This window comes from Phyllostomus discolor, chromosome 1 (genome assembly GCF_004126475.2).
Source record: "Phyllostomus discolor isolate MPI-MPIP mPhyDis1 chromosome 1, mPhyDis1.pri.v3, whole genome shotgun sequence".
Lineage (NCBI taxonomy): Eukaryota > Metazoa > Chordata > Mammalia > Chiroptera > Phyllostomidae > Phyllostomus > Phyllostomus discolor.
In genome coordinates, this window is record NC_040903.2 from 47,929,027 (window position 1) to 47,953,473 (window position 24,447).

Consider the following 24,447-nt stretch of genomic DNA (forward strand, 5'->3'; position numbering starts at 1 on the left):
TTGGACACTTTTCTGAAATAAGCAGTTATTAGGATATCAATTTCTGGGTGAAAATGCAAAGGCAACTAGGTGGGTTTCATTAGTCAACAATGTGCAAAAAAGAGAAAAAGCGTAACATCTGCAATTTAGTAAGGGGTCAAAAATATTGAAGTAACAGGTTTGTATAACTTGCTCATAGAACGCACAGCTCTACTTTAGAGCTATTTTGGGCCCATAGATGTTTTTATTTTACTTTTTTTTAAAGATTTTTATTTATTTATTTTTAGAGAGGGAAGGGAGGGAGATAGAGAGAGAGAGAGAAACATCAATGTGCGGTTGCTGGGGGTCATGGGCTGCAACCCAGGCATGTACCCTGACTGGGAATTGAACCTGCGACACTTTGGTTCACAGCCCACGCTCAATCCACTGAGCTACGCCAGCCAGGGCTTTATTTTACTTTTTTAAAACAGCTTTATCAACAAGACATAAAATACATTCCCCTTCCCCACCCGCAAGAGGTCACTTGGGGAAGCTGACCGTGTGCTGCCTGACCTGCCTCTCCATCTGGCCCTGACACTCGCTCTTCATGGCCTTGAGGAGGGCCTCCAGGCGCTGCACCTCCATGTTCCTGTCGTCCAGCTCCCGCCGCAAGTGGTCGATGGTGATGCTGTTGCCCGTGTCCCGGTCCCACAGACGCTTATTCTGCTCCTTCTCCAGACTCAGCTCCTTCTCTCTCTTGTGTAGGTCAGCCTGCAACGAGTGAGGTATGTTCCCCCCATTAGTATTACATGATTAAAACTATGCTTCTTACATCGCCTTTGGAGTTTTTATGTGATTCAATTCCTTTTTAATGACTTAAGAACACTTCCTAGAAAAGTAAGTTAACATTTTTTTCCTAATTTTATTTTAATCATTGTTCAAGTACAGTTTTCTGTCCTTTACTCCCATCCCAGCCCACCCACCCATCCCTCCCCACCTCCCTCCCATTTCTACCCCATAAGTTAACATTTTGCTTGCTTGTAATTTTTAGCATTACCGGTAAATCTCAGTGGACCTGACCCAAAATAATACACAATGAAAACAAAAATACAGTAGATTTTTAAAGTCATCTATTTTTTGTTTTGAATTTTCTAACAAAGATGTTATGTTTCACATCAGGTGTGCTCCTATGATAAAGAAATGCTCAAAAGGACAAAGGAATAGCAGTAGTAGTTTGGTTTACTGATTCAGAAATGCACAATAGTGTCTGGAACTGAGATTAGAGTAGCAGATGGACTGTGCATCGAATTACTGCCCTCTTCAGTCACTAAAAAATACATCCTGTAGTGGGTATCTACTGTTAGCAGAAACTCAACAGAGTATAAGAAACAAAGACTCAAAGATCTTAAAGGACTTATCACCCAAAGAGAAAGATAAGACAGACACAAAAATGAAATGGCTTTTCATTCAAGACAGTCCTAAGAACTAGCAGAGAGAAATCACTAAGGCAATCAAAACATTTCAAGAAGGCACTTAAGCTGGACCTTGGAACAGTGTGGAGATGCAGAGGTTAGGACGAAGGGACTGGAAAGGGGCATGTGTGGCTTGCTTAGAGCACTGGGTATATGTAGGGATGAGACTGGATCATGAACAGTCTTGACATGCAGGGAGTCGGACTTTGCAGGGAAAGTAATTTTTGAGTCAAAGAGCGACCAAACTACAGCTGTTTCAGGTGGATGACCATGGTAGCATTTCTAGGCTGGACCTAAGAGGGGAGAAACCGGAGTGAGGAACCCCAGTGAGGAGACATTCACTGGCATGTTCCAGATGTGATGAGAGGCTTTGGGATGAAGGGGATAGTGGTAGTAAAAATGAAAAGGAGGGGATGGATTTCAGGAAATTTAGACATTTAATCTCCAAGATTTTCAAATTAGATATGAGGACACCAGGAAACATGTAGCAGGAAGGGAAGAAGTGAAAGATTATCCCCAAGTCTGGAGCTTTGCACACTTGGAAGCCAGTTTATCCTTCGATGACGCTCCTCAAGCCCTTGTCAGCCTACAAGGATGATGCTACTGGCAGAGAGCACTATGCCCTAGAATGGGCTTGCTAGGGGGAGAGAAATTTATTCTACCACTGAGATTACACAAAGGGGCACCGAGCATTTCCTCTTCTAAATGTCTCAGCCTTCAGGACCTCTAACAGAGGGCGAAGCCTGGTTCACGATGATCAGAATTATATTTTCTTTCTTAAAAATACTTAACCTAAATTTCTATTCAAATTTTCTTTTCTTTTTTCTTTTATTCTGTTTTTTTCTTGTTTTCTTAAATTTTCTAAATACATAACTTGTATGTGTTTTAAATGTCATTTTGCTTTGAAATGAACACTCAACATTACTTCAACTTATGGGAATATAGTATCTAGTTCAAAGACTATGGCTTTTTGAAGATCAGTGTCACCTAACTTTTAAGCAGTAACAGTTCTAATTAAGAGAAAAAATAGGTAAAGTATACACTATTATATTTTATATCCAAAATGTGAATAATGTCTAGGCCATTCTATTGTGTATATAGGAACAAATATTTTGTAAAATTTGTAATTTTACCAATGAAACCAGTTTTGTGAAATGTTTTGATAAAAAACTTTCCAGAATTAATGTCATTTGTATTTTAAAGCACAATCTTACCAATAGCTTTTGCAGTTGATCGTCCAGATTTCCAGATTCCTGACTGAACTGGTCACGCTCTGTCCGTGCTTCAGTGAGCTCCGAGTTGGCGAGAACTAACTGCTTCTCCAGCTCTTCTATCTAAAAGGCAGGCAGCAATCAAACAGTCTGGCTATGTCAGTGGGTAATATAAAATAAACACAGTCTTTGGAAAACAAATATTATTTGGGGGGCAAAAATAAAACTTCATTGTGATGTGTTTTACAAAGTTTTCTAAACTTTGATATTAAACTATGAGAACATGTTGCTACTTCATGTTATGTATTGTTACCCGATCTTTAATGTGATACCTATACTATTTCATCATCTACTTTCCAGTGATATGACATCTTTCGTGTCTGCACTAATACTACATATTCCTTCTTACTTCTACCCAACAAGCTTCCAAACCTTCTATGTCAAGAACAAAACTTATGGATTGGTTTGGATGATGAGCTATGTTTAAATCTTCTTACAGAATGCATGAACAAGACTAACTTTTTCTTCATGACTACTTTTACCGAGACTAGGTTTATTTGAGATCTTCATTTATTAATTCTACACATGCTTATTAATCATATTATACACACACATAATGCAACTATGTCTTTGATAAATAGGTATGAATACAAAGAAGTTGTATATATATTTTTATCTGTACATACACCTAATATTTTAAAAATACTAATATAGGACTATCAAATAGTTTCACATTTACCTACAGAGTGGTATCATAGCCTCCAGGGATTGGAATATAAATTTTAATATTTTAAAACCGACTTTGTTTGCTACATATAAAAAAGCACCTCACAAGAAGTAGCTATACCTAAAACATCGGGTTCCAGACAGCAGTGTGTCTGCAGGCTCTAACAATCCTACACAGCACTTCCACCCACGTGCTCCTCCAGGGCACACCCAGAAAAGAGCCCCACAGCCCAACCTCTGTGGCACAGACGGCTTCCTAAGGGAAATGAATGAACTATATCACTTTATATAATCTCTTCGGTTCTATTATTACTGGGAAAGACTAAGTCAGGACTTAGTGAAGACATCAGGACACTTAGGGAAAAACCACTGACTTTTCCTTTGGGTAGAAAAGGTGATCGGAAAGCCGATCTGGTCGGGCTAAGAGGCAAACATCTTAAGTTCTGATCCAGGTTCTGTCACACAACCTCTATGAGTCTCGAATTTTTTCATCTATGATTTGAAAAGACGATTTTTCGAATTCCTTTCAATTCTGCTTCCAAGTACTTTTTTTTATGAGAACAGTATTAAATAAAGCTGAAATTCTATATTTCCCACCTATCTTTGGAAATAAAATATGATCAAAGAAACCATATTTTGAGCTATAAATTTTATAAGAACACTTTCAATTTGAAAAGGTAGTCATACTACTAAAACATTTTCCTCTCCTAGCTAGCCTGGAATCAATCCATTTCTATCACTGAGCAAGTATTTATATAAATGCCTTAAAGGCTTAAATTAAGAATTGCTATTTTATGTCTGTTTTCATTTTTAAAAACATTCTAGATGACCACTTGATAAAATCAAACTTGATGGTAAAATCTATGAGACCAAATTTTTAAAAAGGAAAAATGAAAAGAGTCGAGTCCCACCCTTCCGTCTAAGTGTAAGTGGCAGAAGACCCTCCAGGCCCCTGCGGGAACATTTGTTTGGTAGTTGTCAGTACTGACTCAGCTGCTATAGCTCTGCTTTTACCTTTCACTTTTTAGAGTAAAAATATTTATATCAATCAATCAATCAGAAAGATAAATGGAGAGTGAAAGGGAAAACCATCGAAGTAGCAGCTGAGCTGATACAAACAGCTGTAAAAAACACTATAAAGAAAAGCCTTTTAAAATGTCCATAGTAGATACTGACATCTGAGATGTACCGAAGGTTTTATTTTATTTTTTTTTTTAAATAGCAGCACTGGTTTTCCCTTTCACCACCTATGAATCTTTTTGTTTTGGATCACCAGACAAATAAGTACTGAGATCTCATTCTAATCTTATAGTAATTTCCGAGGCATTACCAATCATACCAAATTGGATCTTTTGTTTTCTGTGATCAAAAAGACACAGATATGGGATAATAAGGGACACTGTAGGTCAGCACGAGGTGCATTGGCACAACTATGCAAAGAGGTTTGCATAGAATCTTCCCGCACAGTATGTAGCTCTAGCCAGTGCTACTAAATCTTCACTGTTTGAGTATGAAATTCAGCCCCAAATCGTCTCAAAGTAGAAAAAAATCAACTAATAGTAAGGATCATGAGATATTTTTGTTGTCAAAAAGCGAAAGTTAAGAGTAAAGCCAAATCTACAGAGCCAATAGTGACAGCTTCTACTGGTCCGAATTCGTAAAGGGGAATTCTGGAGGTTCTCCTAAAATGGAAAGAAAAGAATAGAAAAAAGCATTACAGTAAGACACTTGTGTAAGCTACAAAAGCTATACCTAAAATTTTCTTCAAAATACAATTTCAACTTTTATTATTCTTTTATTAAATACTTTTGTGAATCTGAAAGAAACATTGCCCTCCTAAATGTTTTCTCATAATTAATCCATTCTAGTTGAAAAAGTTTTGTTCAGGCTGTCATGTCATTAATTTTTTAAAATAATAAACACTTTTTTTCTGAAGAAATATGGCCTCAGGAAAAAGTACTAATACTGCCTCTCATAAAGCATGTTATAAGTAATATCAACACCCCTTTATAAGTTTCTTTTCTGACAAAACTTTCAATCACAGATTTTATGTATTATTTTCTTTTTTTTTTAAAGATTTTATTTATTTATTTTTAGAGAGGGGAGGGAAGGGAGGGAGATAGAGCGAGAGAGAGAAACATCAATGTGCGGTTGCTGGGGGTTATAGCCTGCAACCCAGGCATGTACCCTGGCTGGGAATCGAACCTGCGACACTTTGGTTTGCAGCCCGTGCTCAATCCACTGAGCTATATCAGCCAGGGTGTATTATTTTCTTTGATGCTTTATTCTTTATGTTACTTGTACAGTATATACTAACATGTGCAATGAAGCAGTAGAAAACAAAATGGATTTTAAAGTTTTAATAGGCTTTAGAATGTGAAGTCAAGGTCCACGAAAATACAGAGAAGAGCCTGCATTTTTTAAGATTCTATATTCAATTCATTACAACAAAAACAGTTCATAGCAATAGAATTTTCATGAACCCAAAACGCATTCCTATTGCTAAGTTGCTTGCTCTGCCTCACTCAGTTGTACCATGTATTAATGCCTTTCAGGCCAGAATATATTCCAATCTCAATTAACACAGCAGGATGACCATCTCTCAGTGTTTACTGACTAAAGGGAGTTACTATTGTGAGAACCTAGCTACCCATCAATTAGGTGCCAACTCAATTAGGTTCAACAGGCTACATTATAAATCTCAGTGATCTGAATTAAAATTAATCAGATATGCTCCCTTATTTCTATTAAATACTGACTGTTTAAGGTGCACTGTTTACATTACAGCAAACAAGACATTAATTCTACTATTATATTTGTATCTACGTGACCTCAAACCACGCATACAGAAAGTTTGTGGTCATTCGTCTGGGTGCTTATGCTTCTATAATGCCAAAGAGATGCTTGTAAAAACTCAAAACTATTTTTGTATTATTTAGATGTATATCTATATTTCAGTTTTTGTTAAAATTTTCCACCATGGCCAATTTGGAGTTCATCAGCATAATGCTATATATCAGACCGTATGCAAATTAGCAAACAATGGGTGATAGCTTATGAAGGGATAATTTCTCCAAGAAACATTACGGTGAAAATCTACAGCAACCTCAAATCACGTAAGAGAAATGGATTAGTTTTTAGTACTTCATGACTTTTCAAAGAGCTGCATTTGTCAGTAAACAATGAATATTTAGTCTTTTCAAGATGATTTGAGTCGTGACGAATACCAGTTATTGTACTGGATAATAATACAACTATCCTATTTCCCATCTCGCTGTCAGGTTGTCAGCACTTCGGTTCTGCCAATGTGCCAGCCGCCTATAGATCTGAGCACTAAAGCATGCTTCCACCCCATGCTGTCCTGAGATCATGGCCATTCTGCAGGCTGAGATCAAGACCTTTTCTGTAGGCTTGGTCTGCCTAGAATGGGGTGGACACTCCCGCTATCAATCTTCAGGGGAAAAGCTCATCCCGAGAAAAGAAACTAGAACACAAAAAGCGGGGATAAGAGGGGCAGAAAAGAACAACAGTTTCTCTCTGGGCTTGTTTCTTGGATTTAACCTTAAGCAGTCTAAGTATCCTTAAGGCTGCTGGTAGGTGGCAGGGGTTGAAATGACCTTGACACAAGAATTTAGGTGAAGAGCAAAGCAAAGAGATTCTGTAGAGCAGTGTTATTCACAGTGGAACCCACCAGTGAATTAGGAAATCAATTTAGGGAGCATCAAATCAGCATCTGAAGAGAACAGAAAAGAGCTGGCAGCATACATAATGGGGTAAACGTTGTTTTGTGAAATTGCTTCACTTGTGTGTACTGGATCATAAATTCAACTACATTTCTTACTGAGGGTAGTGATCAAAATGTGTGAAAGCCATGGCTGTAGAGGATCCACATCTCATAACGAAAATTATATAGTTTCATGTTACTCTTTATTGTTGAGACTTTAATAAAGCCATGTCTAAATTTTCCATTCTTATTTTAGCTGTGCCAGAGGGACTTAAGGTCAAGCTCTCAAATTACACACTTGAACCAGAGAACCTAAGAGAAACAGCGCCACCCTGTGGCCAGCACTGGGAGGACAGTGATAACTATGTGCTCTAAAGAGGTCAGACCGTGGAACAGTCAGTGCTGCAATACTAAGTTGCCTCTTCCTGTAAGGAGCTTTTTTTCTTGTACTGTTATCATGTGGAACTGGGTAATTTTATAAAGGAAATCTGGTATCTTCCTTATACTCTATTTTTCCCCCCAATAAGCTAGGGTGTGAGAAATTGGCTAAAAGTGATTGTTAGAACTGTAGGTTCTCCTAAGTAGGATGACTATATATGAAATTTATCCTCTGAACTGGGACATTTTGCAGATAAAGATGGAATTCACAAAACAGGAGAGTGGGATAGCAGGTGTAAACTCCCACAGGAAAAAAGAATACAAGCTCCTCTGAATGGTAGTTCTTTGCTTGTTTTGTGGGGTCTCTATAGTTTTATAAACGCTTGAAACTAACAAAAGCCTAAGATCTGGAAGAATGGTTGGTAATGATAAGGAATACTTCTCTTCAGCTATGTAAAGTGAGAGAAAACAGAATATACAATATTAATGAGTATCGGGTTCTAAAAGGAATTGTGTGAGAGAGATGAAGGTTTAGCTTCCTAATTCAGTTCTCCAACAGCACAGTGATGAGTAAGCAGGAGCCGAAGTGAGAGAGCAGGTGGCCCCTGAGGGGCTGAGTGGTGGGGGGAGTGCAGCCCGTGCTGCAGTATTTGCCTTGTAAAAGTAATTAAAAGGGCCTATTCTTTAATTTAGTTTTTAGAAACTTACTTAAAAGTATGCAGGAACTTTTTTTTTCTAAGAATGAATTAAAGTAAGCAAACAATTTAAAAATTATTTGGCATCCATCTTAGAAATAATTTTTACCTTGAAATGATTACTTTGATTCCTCATTTTCAAATAAACTAATAAAAACTACATGATTGATTCTGTGTACAATTGTCTCTGGAAGCACAGCAGCAAAATCTAAACTCACCTTGTCTTCATACATCCTTTTGGCTTCCCTTAATTCAGAACGTAGCTGAGAAACAGTAGATTCCAGCTCACTGAGTTGGCGCATATACATTGAATTTTGGTTTCTTGCTTGTTCTCTAAGAAGGGTTTAAAGGGGGAATAAAATCAAATAGCAAACTAACAATAAGTGTGATTCCCAGTGTACTCTAGCTTTTAGATACTCCCACTAGTCATTTTATATGGCACTATTAGGCCATTCATCTTTTATTTTCCAAAACTGCTTCTTCAAGTTCAAAAATGTCAACTGTTAAAGCTATGCAATGTGTATGTGGGAGTTCCTTATACTATTTACTTTTATGTATGCTTGAAAACATCCATAAAGAGGTTTCAACATACAAATTCAGATTATAAAATTATTTATATGCATATATACATTTTATTTATATATATATTTAGACAATATATATATGTTTGTTTTATCCGGTCAGTTGAACAATATTTAAAACATCCATTCTGAACAGGTCCAAATACTTACAATAATAGTTCTGATATGGTCATATAATATTATCTATACATTAAGTAATCTTTCTATTCATTTGAATATTAGGATAAGTTTTACTCTCTTGTGAAATCAATTATTAAGCAATTTTAAAAAGATCTTAAAACAGAAAGTAAAAACAAAACGAAGATGAATGACTATCGATGGCAAACCACAACACACGTACTGAATGATTTCCAGCTGACTCTGGATGCTATTGGCTTGGCTTCGAGCACTGCTGGCTTTCTCGGTAAGTCCTGTTATTTCAACTTCATGTTCACTTATCAACTGCTCAATCCTGTAAAAAAATGTGGTGACTGTTATTTGACCAAAGATTTAGCCTATAAATTATTTTAAAAATTAATGATTTCCAATATTCAAATTTAGTTTTGGTTTTGAATATGCTACTTTTTATGACACATATCAAAGTTAGATGGAGTCCTTTATCCAAATCCTCTGAGGATCAGCTAGGTTAAATTTACAAATGCTAATAAATTATGTGTACTATATAGTATATGACATCCCCAGGGAGATCTAGGGAAGTGTCCTGTAAGCCAAACATATTGACAAGACAACAAAAGGTTTTAAAGTATCCACTTAGTCATAAAGACTATAACAAGCTTCATATCAGCACAGGTCAGGTTTTGCCAACAAATGAGTGACAAAGGCCTTCTCCTCGACCAAACTTTAGTCAGGATCCTCTGAGTTCTTGTCTCAGCTAGGCCTTGACCTTGGTGCCTTGCCCCTCCCACTCCTCCATCCCCTTAATAAGTCTGGGCTTAGTAAGAATCTTGCTAAGTCAGTTTAGTGAGAACCCTCTCACCCTTCATGTATCCTCTTGGTAATTTTCCGTCCAATGACCCCCTCACCCTGCATCTGGCTATGAATCCTGACTTGTCCTTGTACTAGGAGTTGAGCCTGAGCTCTCCAGTGCACAGGTGGCAAACACAAACCCCATGGGCCAAATCCAGCCCTCCACCTTGTTTTATCTGGCCTAGCACCTTGTTTCTACCCGGCCAAGCTCTCGCTGAACTGTTAAGGAGTAGTTACATTTATACAGTCCTAAAATTACATTCAGCCCTTTGAAGACAACTATGAGGCTGATGTGGCCCCTGGTGAAAATGAGTTTGACACCCTTGCTCTAATGCAAACTCCTATGTCAGTAATTTTGAATAAAATCTCCCCTACTGTTTAACAAGTGCCAGACTAATATTTTTTTTCTTTAAGAGTTTGCCACAAACCCATGAAACAAAAAACTCCTGTGTTTCAGAGCTTTTTAGATTTTGGAATTGCTGAGGAGGGATTGGAGACTTGCTGGACAGCATCACTGTGATTTTCTGCCTCAGTCAGGCACCTACCTATCTTGATGCTGTTGAAGAAGTAGTTCTATTTTGTTCTGTGATTCAGATTTCAGTGCCTCAAGCTGGCTCTCAACCTGGTCATTAAAAAGATTTAGAAACGAGTTCATCTAAAGCTCATAAAATTTAGAGATTTTCCAACTAAAGGAATGCTTTAGAAAGATACAAACAGAAGTAATGCTTAAATTGTATACATTCTAATACTGTATTTTATTAGATCCTTTACTTTGGCTATATTCTCATGAAGCTGTACAAGTCAATCAAGCCAATTCCCTTTATTAAGAGAGAACTTTGCGGAAGCAACTTCTATTATTTTAGAGTAAAAAATGAGAACTTATTTTTAAGAATTTAAAAACATTATATACCTAATACTATTGTCTTAATAAAAGTTAATATAAAATTGAAGTAGTGTTCTCACCACTTACTGGAAATATCCTCCCTTTAAGATATGAAATCTCTGTGTCTAATTCTCTTAGGGTTTTACTAATAGCTGAGCCCATGTTGCGGAAGTGGATAGTAGACACACTGTCGTGTTCATATATTTTCTTGCCTGAGGTTTGTTCAAAGTCAACTAGGATTGAGCGGATTTCCTGAAGCACTCCCTCATGGCCAAGCATCATCTTCCTCAGCTGCTCTATCTGTGTGCTGCTGTCTTTCAGCATGTTCTCCTTCAGGCACCTGGCAGCTTCGAGTTCATGAACTGTATTTTGAAGCTGATTTCTTAAATCCTCCTGGGACTGACTTTCCCTTCGTCTATGAAATAAATAAAAGAGACAAAAATAACATTAATAAAACTCATAATCATACAAGTAGTTTGATGCTACGAAGAGTAAAGCTCTAAAATAGTCTCGGTAACAGATCCCAACCTGATGTCCGCCATGGCATCTCTCTCCATTTGCATCTCTTGAAGCTTCGTTTGCAAGTCAATGACTGACTGCCTTAAGTAAAACTTCTGTTTCTCATGCAATTCATTGCTCTGGAAAATAAAATGCCATGCAAATTAATCTCCATTAAAGGAACATATTTCTTTATAGCTATAATTTCTGAAAAAATGTATTATTAATTTACTTTCATGTTTTTTTCCTTCTCCTTTCACCATTGTTCAGGCCTAATTAATCATTTCTCACCTAGACTACCGTAATACCTTTACTAATCTCATTGTCTCAAGCTTGGCCCCTTTCAATCCATTCTCTACAGCAAAACACTGTTCCTAAACCAAATCTGACTTCTGGTTCAATACGGCGATAGGAATAAGTTTTATACTTGAGAACAGGAAAATTGGTTGAAATTCTGTATAGAAAACTCAACAGCCACCTCCAAACCACTTAAAATACTTGGCAGCAGACAACCACTACCCCAAAATCAAGGTGTTCTACTATAAAGAAATTCACGAAGATCTCTAAAATCAGGCATTGAGGGATCTCCCAGCATAATAGTTGATGACCAACTAATCATCCGAAAGCAAAGTCATTAAATTCTGCCCATAGAGAGCTTGCCATCAGTTTTTACAGGGTTCATCCTTGAGTATAAACAAAAAGCCAAAAATACTGACCATTTGAAGGAAGATGATAAAACTTAAAAGACCAAGATTAAACAATAGGCAAACAGCCAGTAATAAAGACCCAAAGAAACAAAGACTGATAATGAAGCAATGGAAGAACACTCCCAAAAGCTTTGTATTGCAGAGAAATTTGAGAGACATCAGAGCTATAAAGTAAGAACAGGATTTCTTTTTTTCAGCACTTAATAAGGCTATACGTAGGTTTGCTTTAATCCTTCAAGTGCTTACACCGTCTGCTGAGGCAGACTGATGGGTTAATGAATACAATAAAATGAATACAATGTACTCAATACTACATCAGACATGCACCAAGGGCAAAGGAGAACACACCTCCTGCTGTCTAGAGGAAAAGCTTCTGAGGAGGAAATGCCTAAGCTAAGTATTGATGGATAATAAAAATTTGCCAAGTAGGCAAGGTAAAGGAGAGGAAATTACTTGAGCAAAAGCATGAGGGCTAGAATGGTACGGTACATCCTGGGAAGAGAGAGTAGCTTGATATTGCTGGAATGCGGGCTACATATGGTGAGCAGGTACAGAAGAGACTAAAATGTACAGGGAGAGGTTAGATCACAAAGGCTTTCATATAAGCTGGTGAGTTTGACTTTCAGGCTGTAGACTACTGGGACCCAGCATGCAATTGTAAAGCTAAAAATAAAATCAGCTTAATTCTTCATAAGGTCCACTTGAAGATTTTAGCAAAAACATTCTCTACACTGTTTAGCTACCATGTATACAGATACATCAAAAACCTACCCCGTCCCACTGCTTTGTAAAGAAAAAACAGGTGTCATGATAGCAGGGCAGCAGGCCTGAACCAATTATTAATTATAATCATCAGTGAATGTCATTAATTATAACATTGTGAGCAATTCAAGTTTCATTAAAATTAAACCACTAACACAGCAAAAGACAAAAGGAGAAGACAATCTATGGAATGAGAAAAATATTTGCACAGCATGTACTGTAGAGGGGTTAATGTCCAAAATATACAAACAACTTGTACAACTCACTAGCAGAAAACAAACAGTCCAATATAAAAATGGGCAAAGTACATTTTTTCAAAGAAGACATACAGATGGTAGATGCATAAAAAGATACTCATTACTAAGCACTAGGGAAAAGCAAATCAAAACCTCAATGAGATATCACCTCCTACCTGTTAAATGCTGCATCATCAAAAAGACAGGCGAGTACAGGTTCCAGGTCAATACTGCGATGCAGAAAGATCCTGAACTCACCCCCTCCCACAAACGCACTAGTTTATAGCTTCATACAAAACAATTCCTCTCTAGGAAAACCTAAAGGCTTGCTGAGTGGAGACTGCAAATTGGACAAAGAAGAAGAAAACTACACTGAAGTGGGTAGAAGAGGCCGGGATACAGTCTCACTATAAACCCCTCTCTCAGCACAGTGTCCCACACTGGGAAGGAACTCAAAACCCAGAGCTTCTTCCTGAGGAATGAAAGGTTCAGACTCCACATCAAGCAGCCCAACTTTTACGACATACATTTGAGAGGCGAGTCCCCTAAACATCTGACTTGGAAAAGCAAGAAGGCTTGAGTCCTGAGACCTCAAGACTGTAGCATCTGAGAAATCTCTAAAGGGGTGCTGTGCTCAAACTCGCACACCCCATGGCCCAGCTCAGAGGCAGCCAATCGTGTCCAGACTTAGAAAGGAGGAGGCTCCCCTGTTTATATTAAAGCATCGGCCTGAGACATAGGCATCTAACTCAACACACATCTAGGAGCCTGCCGGAACCCTTTCCAGAGTATGAAGAAAAGGGAACCTTTGTGCACTGTTGGTGAGAATGTAAATTGGTACAGACACCATGGAAGACAGTATGGAGATTCCTCAAAAAATTAAAAATAGAGCTGCCATTCAATCCAGCAATCCCACTTCTGGCAATATGTACAAAAGAAATAAAAATACAAAATCGAAGAGATCCCTGCACTCACATGTTCACAGCAGCATTATTTATAAGAGCCCAAACATGGAAACAACCTATGTGTGCACTGACAGATAACGAATAGTCAGGCTGTGATGCACACACAAACAATAGCATATCATTCAGTTCTGAAAAGGAGGGAACCCCGGCGTTGTGACAACATGGAAGAACCTTGAGGGCATTGCGTAAATAAGATAAGTCAGAGAAACATAAGCACTGTATGATCTCACTTATACGTGAAATCCAAAAAAAGAAACAACAACAACAAAAAAAACAACAACATCGGCTTTGTGGTTATTAGAGGCAGGGGATGGGGAGAAAGAATTGGATGAAGGTGGTCAAAAGGTACAAACTTCAAGTTATAAGATAATAAGAACTACAGTTAACACTGCTATGTGATACATATGAAAGTTATTAAGAGAATAAATCCTAAGAGTTCTCATCACAAGGAAATATTTTGTTCTTTTTCTTTTGTATCTATATGAGATGACAGATGTTAACTAAAATTATTGTGGTAATCATTTCATGCTATATCTAATCAAATCATTATGCTACACACCTTACACAGTGCTGGAATGTCAATTATATCGGAATAAAACTGAAAAAAATATACCATTTAAGTAAGACACTGTGACTAATTATTACCAAAAGAAAATAGGTATGTAGACTTTTCATCAGCCCAATTTTTAATACTGAAATAGAAGGCACTGGCCTAACTGACAAGTTTAACCAATAAATCCATTGTTACACTTTTCTTCTAGAAAGTTTAGGTTCCAAGGCACTGTGCCTCACTGTCTTCCCAAAATGGCTTCAGGTACTGAAAGAATAAAATGCAACTTACTTCATTTAGTCTTTTCTGCAAATCTTTGACTTGATGTGAATATTCTTCCAAAACACGTTCGATGTGTTCTTTTCCAGGGTAAGGGATGACTTTCTTGTGAGAATCAAGTTCTACTTCATGTTTAGGTAAAAAAGGAACTTGTGTCAACATCCCAGATGAAGATGTGTTTTCAATTATTGTACCACGAATAGATGATACAAAAAATGGACTTGTAGAACCTAAATATGAAAGAATTAATTACTTAACTTATTGCTAAAATAACTTTGTGGCAAACATTATCCTAGGTGATTCTCTTATGGAATCAGGAAGGAGCTCAAGGCCTCAGGAGGCAAACAGACGAGGAAAAGCATCTCTGAGAGAGAGGAGAACACACTAAAAAGGAGGAGAAGATTAGTGAGAAGGAGGGAGCTTCACCTGATAGTAATCAAATGATACAGGAGCCGAACGAAACTTGAAGTATCTGAGTAAGACTTAACTAGTCTGGAGGACAAGAGGAGAGGAAGGGCATTCCGGGCAGTGGGAGCAGCATAATTATCGATGAGGAGACTTAAAACGGCATGGCTTACTCTGGGTGAGAGGAAAGTAGTAGCCAGACATGAGAATGAAAATGTAGGACCGATCATGAAGGGCCTTGTGGTCACGCCAAAGAGTCTGGATTTCATTTTGAAAGCTCTGAGGAATAGATTTGAATGTAGGGGATTTATATAAGTAGGTCTGTGTTTTGAAAAAGCTCTCTGGCTTTGGTATGGAGAATGCATCGATAGGGATAAAACTGAAAGTAGAGAATCCAAGGAGGAGAAGACTTTCATTGACACACACAAGAAATAGCAAGAGTGTGCCCCAAAGCAGTCAGTGTTGACAGACACAAAGGCTTGGATTCGAGAAATACATGCGAAAAGTAAAAGAGAGGGAGGTGTCAAGTATTTCTCTTGGGTTTGGGCTTCAGCCAACACCCAAGTAAGGCTGTTTGATTTGCAAATTCTGTACATGGGCCTGAAGTTCAGGAGAGTATCTTTGCTTCAGAGAACAGGATTTGGGGATTGTCAGCGGAAGAGCTCTAGTGAATCCTCGGAGTCAATGGGATCATCTGGGGGCAGTCTGTGCCATGAAAAGAGAAGAGGATCCAGAAGAGTACTCTGAGGAAATGCCAATACTCAAACAGAAGACAAAAAAGTAAAACCCAGGAAGATTTACAAAAGACTCACAAAGGGTTTAGAGAATTATATTCAAGACATGCTACTGGGTTGCACTGAGACAGAGACGGTGTGAGGTAAAAAGAGACCTTTCCCTAGGCAGGCTGACAAAAGTACTCAATTGAAAATATTTGGTATTTTTAATGCCAAAGAAAGGACTCAGAGTCACCCAAGAGTCCAGAAGATGGAGTTGAGAACCACGGAGAATTATTTCCAGGCCTCTGTTCTCATCAAGGAGCTAGATTTCAGAACTGCAATAGACAAGTGCATCATGTTTTCCCGTCTTGGAATAGGATTGTGGGTAGTGGTTATCTTGTGCCTGCCCACTGCTGAATGTTGGGTATCCCAGGTCTTCAGATTAAGAGGAACTCCATTCAAGGAGCTGTATTTAATGAATGAAAATTGAGGAGCTTCATCCGTACCTGAATCCCATTTAGATAAAGAGATTCTGGCCTTTGAGCAGGTACTATCATGGGATTGGACTGTTGGGAGCCTTCTTAGGAGAGAGAAAATGTATTCTGCATGTGAGGGAAATGTAAATAATTTGTGACTTAGACACAATAAAGTGACGATGCAGGAAATCATCCTTATTCTAAAGAGATGCATGTTCAAAAGTCGAGGCAAGAATCATGATGCCTTCAATATCATCAAAATGAAATATAAATTGTGTCGCAGGTTCGATTCCCATTCAGGGTACATGTCTGGGTTGCAGGCCATGACCCCCAGCAACCGCACATTGATGTTTCTCTCTCTCCCTCTCTCTCTCTCTCTCCCCCCCACCCTTCCCTCTCTAAAAATAAATAAATAAAATCTTTAAAAAATATATAAATTGTTAGGTATAGACATAAACAAATATGATAAAATGTTGACAACTGGTGCATCCAGGTAAAGATTATGTAAGATATTCATTGTACTATCTTTTCAATTTTTCTACCATTCTGGAAAAAAATAAAAATAAAATGTTGGGGGAAAAGAATTCACTGGATTGAGCAAAAAAAGGGAAAATCTAGTTATGTTGGACAGAGTGATTTCATTGGAATCCTGGGTTCAAAAGTCATAAGTCGGTAGTTTACAGAGTGAATGGATGATGAAGATAGGAAGACAGTACATAAACACTTCTCTTTCAGAAGGCATAGCTATGAACAAAGTAAGATATAAGTTAAGCAAAAGGTTTTATTTTATTTTATCTCATTTGTTTTATTTACTTGTTAGTATCCTTAGGTTGGCAGAAATTTAGCATGTCTATACTGAAAGACTGAGAGTACCAGAGTGACCGAGGCCAAAGATTTTGCAGAGATTTTGAAGCCAAATCTCTGAGGACGAGGTGGTGATAGTGGAGATGGAATTAAAGCACAAGTGGCAAATTAAGAAGCTGCCTCCTCCACTGAGCTATGAAGAAAAGAGGCATGGATTGTGGAAAACAGTTTATCTCAGGGGCAGGATAGGAGAAGCTAAGAAAGTACCAGCCTAACGGCTCTATTTTATCTGACAATTAGGAAATAATGTTATCTGAAAGTGAGAAGGAGGGTGGTAAGCTAAGGGACTTGAGAATGGTATCATTGTGAAATAAGCATTGTGGGAAAATGAAGAGAGAACTGGCTCAGATCATGAGAAAAACCCCTCAGCAGCATCAAGGACCCAGATAAGACGGAGACTATGACCCACAAATTGGTGGGAAATCCACATTTGCATACTTTCTCTAGCAGAACCTTCCAGCACCCCAGTACAAAAATGGGGGAGGCAGTCTGCCTGATAAAGATTGGGGTTCCCCATAAGTGTACAGCAGGAGAGAAAAGTTGTTGAGGATATTGGCAAGTGATGGGCTGGAATGTTGAATGATATTAGAAAAGAAAAGTTAGAAGAGGTTAGTAATTTAGTAGAAAACAGCAGAATCTAGAGTAGTTGTAAATCAGGATCACCTGGGGAGCTTAACACAACAAAGAATGGTGCCCAAGCCCCATTCCAGACCGACTGGATCTAAGCCATTTAAATGTTTAAAATTTTCAAGTAGTGATTTCGACGTGGGGCCATGGCTGAGAACCACTATCTTCATGAGGCAGAAAGACAGGTGTTGTAGGAATAAGGAGTGACCGAGCTACAGGACAGGAGGCCGGGTATCGGAGGTCCAACAGTTCTGGGTAATAACATCCAAGAGCAAGATAGGGAAGTGGGTGGCTAGAATAAAGGCCAAAACCATAAGAACTAAAAACGTCAAGATGATGTGAGCCTAAGATCGTAGATGGGTCATCCATGAGGACAATCATATTACGGCATGGCGATGTGCCTAAAGAGGACGAGACAATCTGCGAGCCCAGTACCAGTGCCCATGCTGAGTATGAGAGGCACCGTGTCAGTGCAGAGGTGGGCCAGGGACAGTGTAGACGGGTATAGTACAGCAGAGGTGCCAGTGGTGTCTTACATGGCATGAGCATACTAAGAAGCAGAAGCTTTTATAAAATAGGGTGCTAAAATGTTGGTTTTTAAACAGATCAGTGAAACAATAGACCTGTACAGGCATGCCTCAAAGGGATTTACAGGTTTGGTTCCAGACCACCGCAATAAAGTGAATATTGCAATAAAGGGAGTCACACAAGTTTTTTGGTTTCCCAGGGAATATAAAGATTATACTTATACTATACTGTAGTCTATAAAGTGTGCAACAGCATTATGTCTAAAAAATGTACATATCTTAATTTAAAAATACCTTATTGCTAAAAATGCTAACCATCACCTGAACCTGTTGGAAAAATGGCACTGGTAGACTTACTCATTGCCAAAATCTTCCATTTGTAAAAAAAATTAAAAAATGCAACATCTACAAAGCACAAAGAAAATGAGATTTGCTTGTAATTGAGAATGAACTCTGGATGCTTTCTTTTAAATGAGAGAGACAAGACAGAGAAAGCAGTCAGGACTGTGCAAGCCATTTGCCAGACATCCGGGGTCCTTTCCCTATTTTGCTGTGTGTTGTGGGAACTACTTTTCCCAGGGTCCCTCCCCAGCTCAAGTCCTGGTTAGGTTTGCAATGGGAGGTGCTGGCGGAAAGACTATACATCAGGCAAGAGGAGGAGGGGACAAACTGAGGTACTGCTTCCCCCTCACTGGCCTCAAATAGGCTTCTGACAGTCAGTGGTGGCTTCAGCTCCCTGCAGGAGCCCTCTCTGTGCTTCTAGCTCCTGCTTCCCTGTACTGACAAGTCTTCCTTGTCTCGGGTCCTTCTAGCCCAAAGACTGGTAACAGCTTCCTGCAGTTACTAATCTCTGGATTATCTCATCCTGTAAGGCTTCTCAGCTCTTTCATTACCCTGGTTACCAATTCCCTATATTAAGATTTGCTCGTTTATTCCACCCATTGCTGTTTTCCAGACTTATATCTTTTGATTCAAATAATTCCAGTCAGAGGTGACGGGGGCCTAAACTAGGGCAGTATTGGGTTGGCCAAAAAGTCCATATGGTTCTTCCACAAAATAAAAGACACATTTTTCATTTTTACCAATAACTTTATTGATTTGGACATTTTGAGTATGTCGGCTATTCCTGCATGGTAGGACAGTGATTGTTCTCAATTCATGTCTGGATTTGATCGCTATTGACTTCAACAGTCTGTCTGACTGTGGAGCATCATCCAGTGAGAAATCTCCAGCACTCAACTTCACAAACCACTTTTGCCACATTCAATCAGTCACCAAACCTTCCCTATACACTGCAAAAATCTTTTTTGTGTGTGTTTCAGTGGTATTTTTACCTTCTTTAAATAATAAAGCATAATATGATGAAAATGCTGCATATTTTCTCCCATCTTCAATATTAAAAGACTACACAAAGATTCACCAATTTGGATAAGTTCTTTTTTAATGCATGCTGACATGACAGCTGTCACAATACAACCAATAGAATTGTTTATAATGAAGTTAAAGACAACTAGCGCTACTAGAGCCATTTTACCGAAAACAAACAAACAAGCAAACAAACAAACAAACTTTTTGGCCAACCCAATAGTAATGGGGATGGGGAGGGGAAAATGGTTTCTAAAGGCATTTCTGAGACTAGGACAGATGCAGTGCCTCACTGGATGTGAGGGTGGGTGGGTAAGAGAAAAGATGTTAAGACGATACAGAATTCTGGCTCAGAGTAGGCGAACAAGAAGGTGTTTAGAGAGACAGGGAATGTGTTGAAGTGCCTCGACATGGAAACAATTTTTAAGCCAAAAGAGTCATGTAAATATATGCTAAACAAAACTGATATGCTATTTTTAAAATACTAAACGATTTCTTTCTCAAAAAGTAGGCTTATAAACAATATAATAAACATTCATGGCCAAGGTCTTCCCCCCGAACAGTTAAAAACAAAACATACGAAAAAATAGCAGTTTGAATGAGTATTAGGAAGGCTGCTTAATTCTTTACCCCCATTTTGTTTTGTAAAGAGCACATACCTCCATTGGGTGTCATACTACTACTTGGTAAAAGATCTTCATTATTTGATTCACAAGGTTTTTGTTCCATATTAAATATTGCTACCTCTTCTTAGAGATCTTGAAATATGAATGCTTCCCTGTTTGGTTCCTTTAGTTCTTATCTATAAAAGACAGGGATCCAATATTTATTAACAAGATCTTATGTGAAAAAATTCACTGAAGAGAAACTGACTGCTCATGTTTGAAATTTAGTAATAATTTTTCACCAGGAAAATATTTAAACAAACATTTATTATATAAAGTTAGTAAGTGAAAAGAAAATTATTGTAAGAATTGTTGATTTTGATGGCCAACTGGCTTATTAAAAACAATCTGAAAATAAAAGCCTAATACTTTAATTGTTTTCATAATTAACAGTCTAATTGGGAATAGAGTTTTTTCTCTCCTTCAGTCTCTCTCAAAGTTACATTGTCAAATGATGGAAGAAAATATCTCTTTAGTAAAAAAAAAATCACAAATTAGTAAACAAAGTAAAACACAAATCAGAAAATTAGAAACCATTAACAGGAACTGAAAAAGTTCTTCCATATCAAATCGTGCTCATAATTTTAGATTAGCCCAAGAGGGAATGTGTGGGTTTGGAAAGCAATGGTGGTGGTCTGATTCTAATCATCCTCTTATCTTCTGAAATCAACCATAAAATCAACAAGGGAACAAATGAATAAAACCACATGGACTCACCACCTTCCACCTTTGGCATCTCTAGAAGACAGAGAATACCACAACCTTTAACTTATCTGTAAGTAGAGCGAACATTTTTTTCAAAATTTCTCCCTCAGACTGCCCACTAGCACTGTAAGCCTGAAGACATAGCGAATGGAAGAGGAGAGGCTTTAAAAGGAGCAGAGGGGAGCAGGGAGCTGAGGAAGGATAGACAAACTCACCCTAGAAAGGGAACAAGGAAAGCTGAGATGCTAAGCACAAGCTGCAACTTGATAGCCTACAGGCCTGGCTAAGTCTTAAGGACTCGAAAGTGTGCAGAGACCAGAAGTAGTAGCCTCAGAGAAGCAGTGTTTCTGGGGGAGAATCAGGTATGAAGAGAAGTAGTGGTCTCCACTGGAGACATGGTAGAAAGGGAAAGCAGTAAGTGAGGAAGAAAACTCAGGAAGCAGCAGAAACCCAAAGAAGATATGCCAATTCTCCTCTACCCCTTCCACTCCAACACTGCCACCGTCCGTGGAAGAAACTGCCCGGAAGAGGGCGCTCTCAAACTCAGAATCCTCTTCACTAAAAGAACAGAAAGAGACAAAAGCAGACCACATCCACATAAAACTGCTACACAATGTAAAAAAAAGTGAATAAAAGAATTTTAAAAAGAAAAAGTAAAGAAGAAACACAAAATAAACCACCAAATAACACATACAGTAATTACACCACAGGATAATAATGTAATAATAATAGGATAGAATTTAAACCAAATATAATAGTCATGTCAATAAATGTGAAGGGACTTAACCTGCCAATTCAAAGAAAAAGATTTTCAAATTGGCTTTCGTAAAAATTTAACTCTATACAGTACACAAGAAGAAATTTAAAAGGCACTAATACAAATAAAGTGACAGGTAAAGATTTACCAGGCAAATGAAAACAATAAGAAAGCATGGGTTAAAATCCTGGTACCAAACCAAGAATTCTTCAAGCTAAAGGGTATTGCATAAGACAAAGGGCACTTACAGTTAGAAGCCACATTCTGCCATACAAATATTACTTCCAATTCTCTGTACGATGTAATACCACCACTTAGATAAAACATAATATTGTGTGATAATAACAGAAATTAAAGAATTTCTGAAAAATAATGCCAACGAAAACACTACATATCAGAAGCTGAGATACATTAAAGCAATGAAAAGAAAAAAGTGCCTAGCCTTAAACTTCTATTTCAATGAAAATGAAACAATGAGAATAAGTGATTTAAATTTCTAACACAAAAAGGTAGATAAAAAGTAAAACAAAAGAAAACACCTGGTAGGAAATAATAAAGATAAGGCAGAAATTAGTGAAGTATAAAACAGAAAAACAGATCAAATTAATGAATCAAAATTCTGATTTTTAAAAAAACTGTGTGTGTGTGTGTGTGTGCATGAACCATCAAAGTGACAGATAGAGGAACATCATATATAACTGCTTATCATTTTTACATTAATTCTTGATCATAAGCATAGTGTTAAAAGTTATTTTTAAAAAACTGGTAAGCTGAAGAGAATTTCATTGAACAGAGTTGGTTTTTATTTCATTCACAGTTTCTCCCTTTTGATTACTGAGGTGCCATCTGTCAAAACTACAATCAGATAAAGTCTACCTTAGTAAGTTTCGTGCTGTCAATTTTAGAAAATAAGTACCTTCGATTCCCAGTCAGGGTACATGCCTGGGTTGCAGGCCATGACCCCCAGCAACTGCACATTGATGTTTCTCTCTCTCTCTCCCTCCCTCCCTTCCCTTTCTAAAAATAAATAAATAAAATCTTAAAAAAAAAAAAAAAGCTGAGGGTCCTTGTGTTTAAAAAAAAAAAGAAAGAAAGAAAATAAGTACCGGTAGTAGGTATGGAGACATTCCATAAAGAATTATAAGTGAAACGTTAGTCAAGATTGCTATGCAATTTAAATGTTCTAAATAGAAGAGATTGCTCTTTTGGGGGAAAACCCTAATTTAAACAAGTTTTATGATGAATGCATGCTGTATAATTTAACTTATACACTATCATGATGTATCTGGGGATTCTTCAGGATGATGAAAGACACTGAGACAATTCAAATTACTGAGTAATATTACTGTCACAAATTACATGAAGCATTGAGCAGGACAGGCAGAATCATACAGCCTAGTGTTGGGCAACCATACACTACTCCACTCTGGTTAATACCAAAGTTTTGGGTATCAGGCATGAAACAGAACCTATGAGCAATGTAAGCAGAACTTGAACTATAAGTTGGAAAAGAGAGAAAAGAAGAAGTTTGACTTTAGAATATCCTTATACAGAAACCATATTGTTTTACTTTGGCATCACCCTGGCTGGTGTAGCTCAGTGGACTGAGCGCCGGCCTGTGAATCAAATGGTCACTGGTTAGATTCCCAGCCAGGGCACATGCCTGGGTTGCAGGCCAGGTCCCCAGTGAGGGGCACATGAGAGGCAACCACACATTGATGTTTCTCTCTTTCTCCTTTCCTTCCCCTCTTTCTAAAAATAAATAAATAAAATATTTTTTAAAAAGAAAGAAACCACTTTTTTTTTTTACTTTGGCATAAAATGATGAATGCAATAAACTCATTAACTCAGTATCCACTGATAGGTAGTAGGCTACTGAAGAGTAGCAGGCCTTGAGAGGGAAATTTTTTTCTTAGAAATTTAATAGTTTAAAGAAGACAGTTACTTCAACAAGAGTTTTAAAACAACCATTTATTTGTAAAGAAGCTGCTTAGTATTTCTACTTGCCGATGCCGCTCCTTATTTTATAAACTTTACAATAATGAAATCTGCCTTTTAAAAAGTACTTGAATTAAGATTTTCACTATTTTAGATTGACCATACCTTCAACTTGGTCAAATCATTCACTGTTCCTCTACTTTCAAGATGCTTTAAGAATTGGAACATTATTCCTATTTTCAGACTTAAAGCTTATTAAATAATTAAGGACTTTTGGTAACAGGAGATCTTGCCTCAATAAATCATAAATGTTAAAATGCTACACTTTGTTGATATAGGAATCATAATGAGAATTTACATGTGATTTAAATCTCTAAGTAAAGTATAAAGGTGAGATCTTGGCCTTTTCTGGTATGCCCAAGATTTATTATGAACAATTTTGGCTGATTTAAAATTATGAACAGGTTCACATTAAAAGAAGCCTTACATTTTTGATAATAGGTGGGTAAAGATTCCCCCCTGGTTATTTGATTGGAATGTTGCAGAAAAGGTCTTAGAAACCACAGACCACAAAAAGAGGACTTTTGAAGGAAAATGGTGTAGAGGCTTTAGTTTCTGTTCTACAGGTGAGCTAAAAAGCTTTCAAGTATCTCCTGGGTTCTTATCTCTTTTCCTCGGTTTCCAAAAGACAAGGTGGCTATGCAGATACACTGTACCTTCCCAATGTGCACCCTGGTTTCTTTTCTTGTGGCTACGTAAGGTGGACCTCTCCCAGGACTGTGATAGAATGTGACTGCCCCCGTAGTAAGCT

General features: G+C 37.8%; 1 protein-coding gene across 4 annotated transcripts in view; it reads right to left on the bottom strand.

Moving 5' to 3' along the window:
* CCDC158 (coiled-coil domain containing 158) overlaps positions 1-24,447 on the bottom strand; it is a 62,580-nt gene that overhangs the window by 31,832 nt on the left and 6,301 nt on the right. For 2 of the 4 annotated variants that reach the window (XM_036022509.1, XM_028508076.2), the window contains exons 3-11: positions 20,231-20,373; positions 14,604-14,821; positions 11,123-11,232; positions 10,682-11,009; positions 10,257-10,333; positions 9,086-9,196; positions 8,383-8,497; positions 2,645-2,764; positions 532-729 (exon numbers count right to left, since the gene is read on the bottom strand). In XM_036022509.1, the coding sequence (XP_035878402.1) occupies positions 532-729; positions 2,645-2,764; positions 8,383-8,497; positions 9,086-9,196; positions 10,257-10,333; positions 10,682-11,009; positions 11,123-11,232; positions 14,604-14,821; positions 20,231-20,300 (1,347 nt within the window). In that variant the 5' untranslated portion in view covers positions 20,301-20,373. Of the gene's footprint in view, positions 1-531; positions 730-2,644; positions 2,765-8,382; positions 8,498-9,085; positions 9,197-10,256; positions 10,334-10,681; positions 11,010-11,122; positions 11,233-14,603; positions 14,822-20,230; positions 20,374-24,447 lie in introns of those variants that run through there. The other 2 variants (XM_036022511.1, XM_036022517.1) reach the window with 2 other exon arrangements.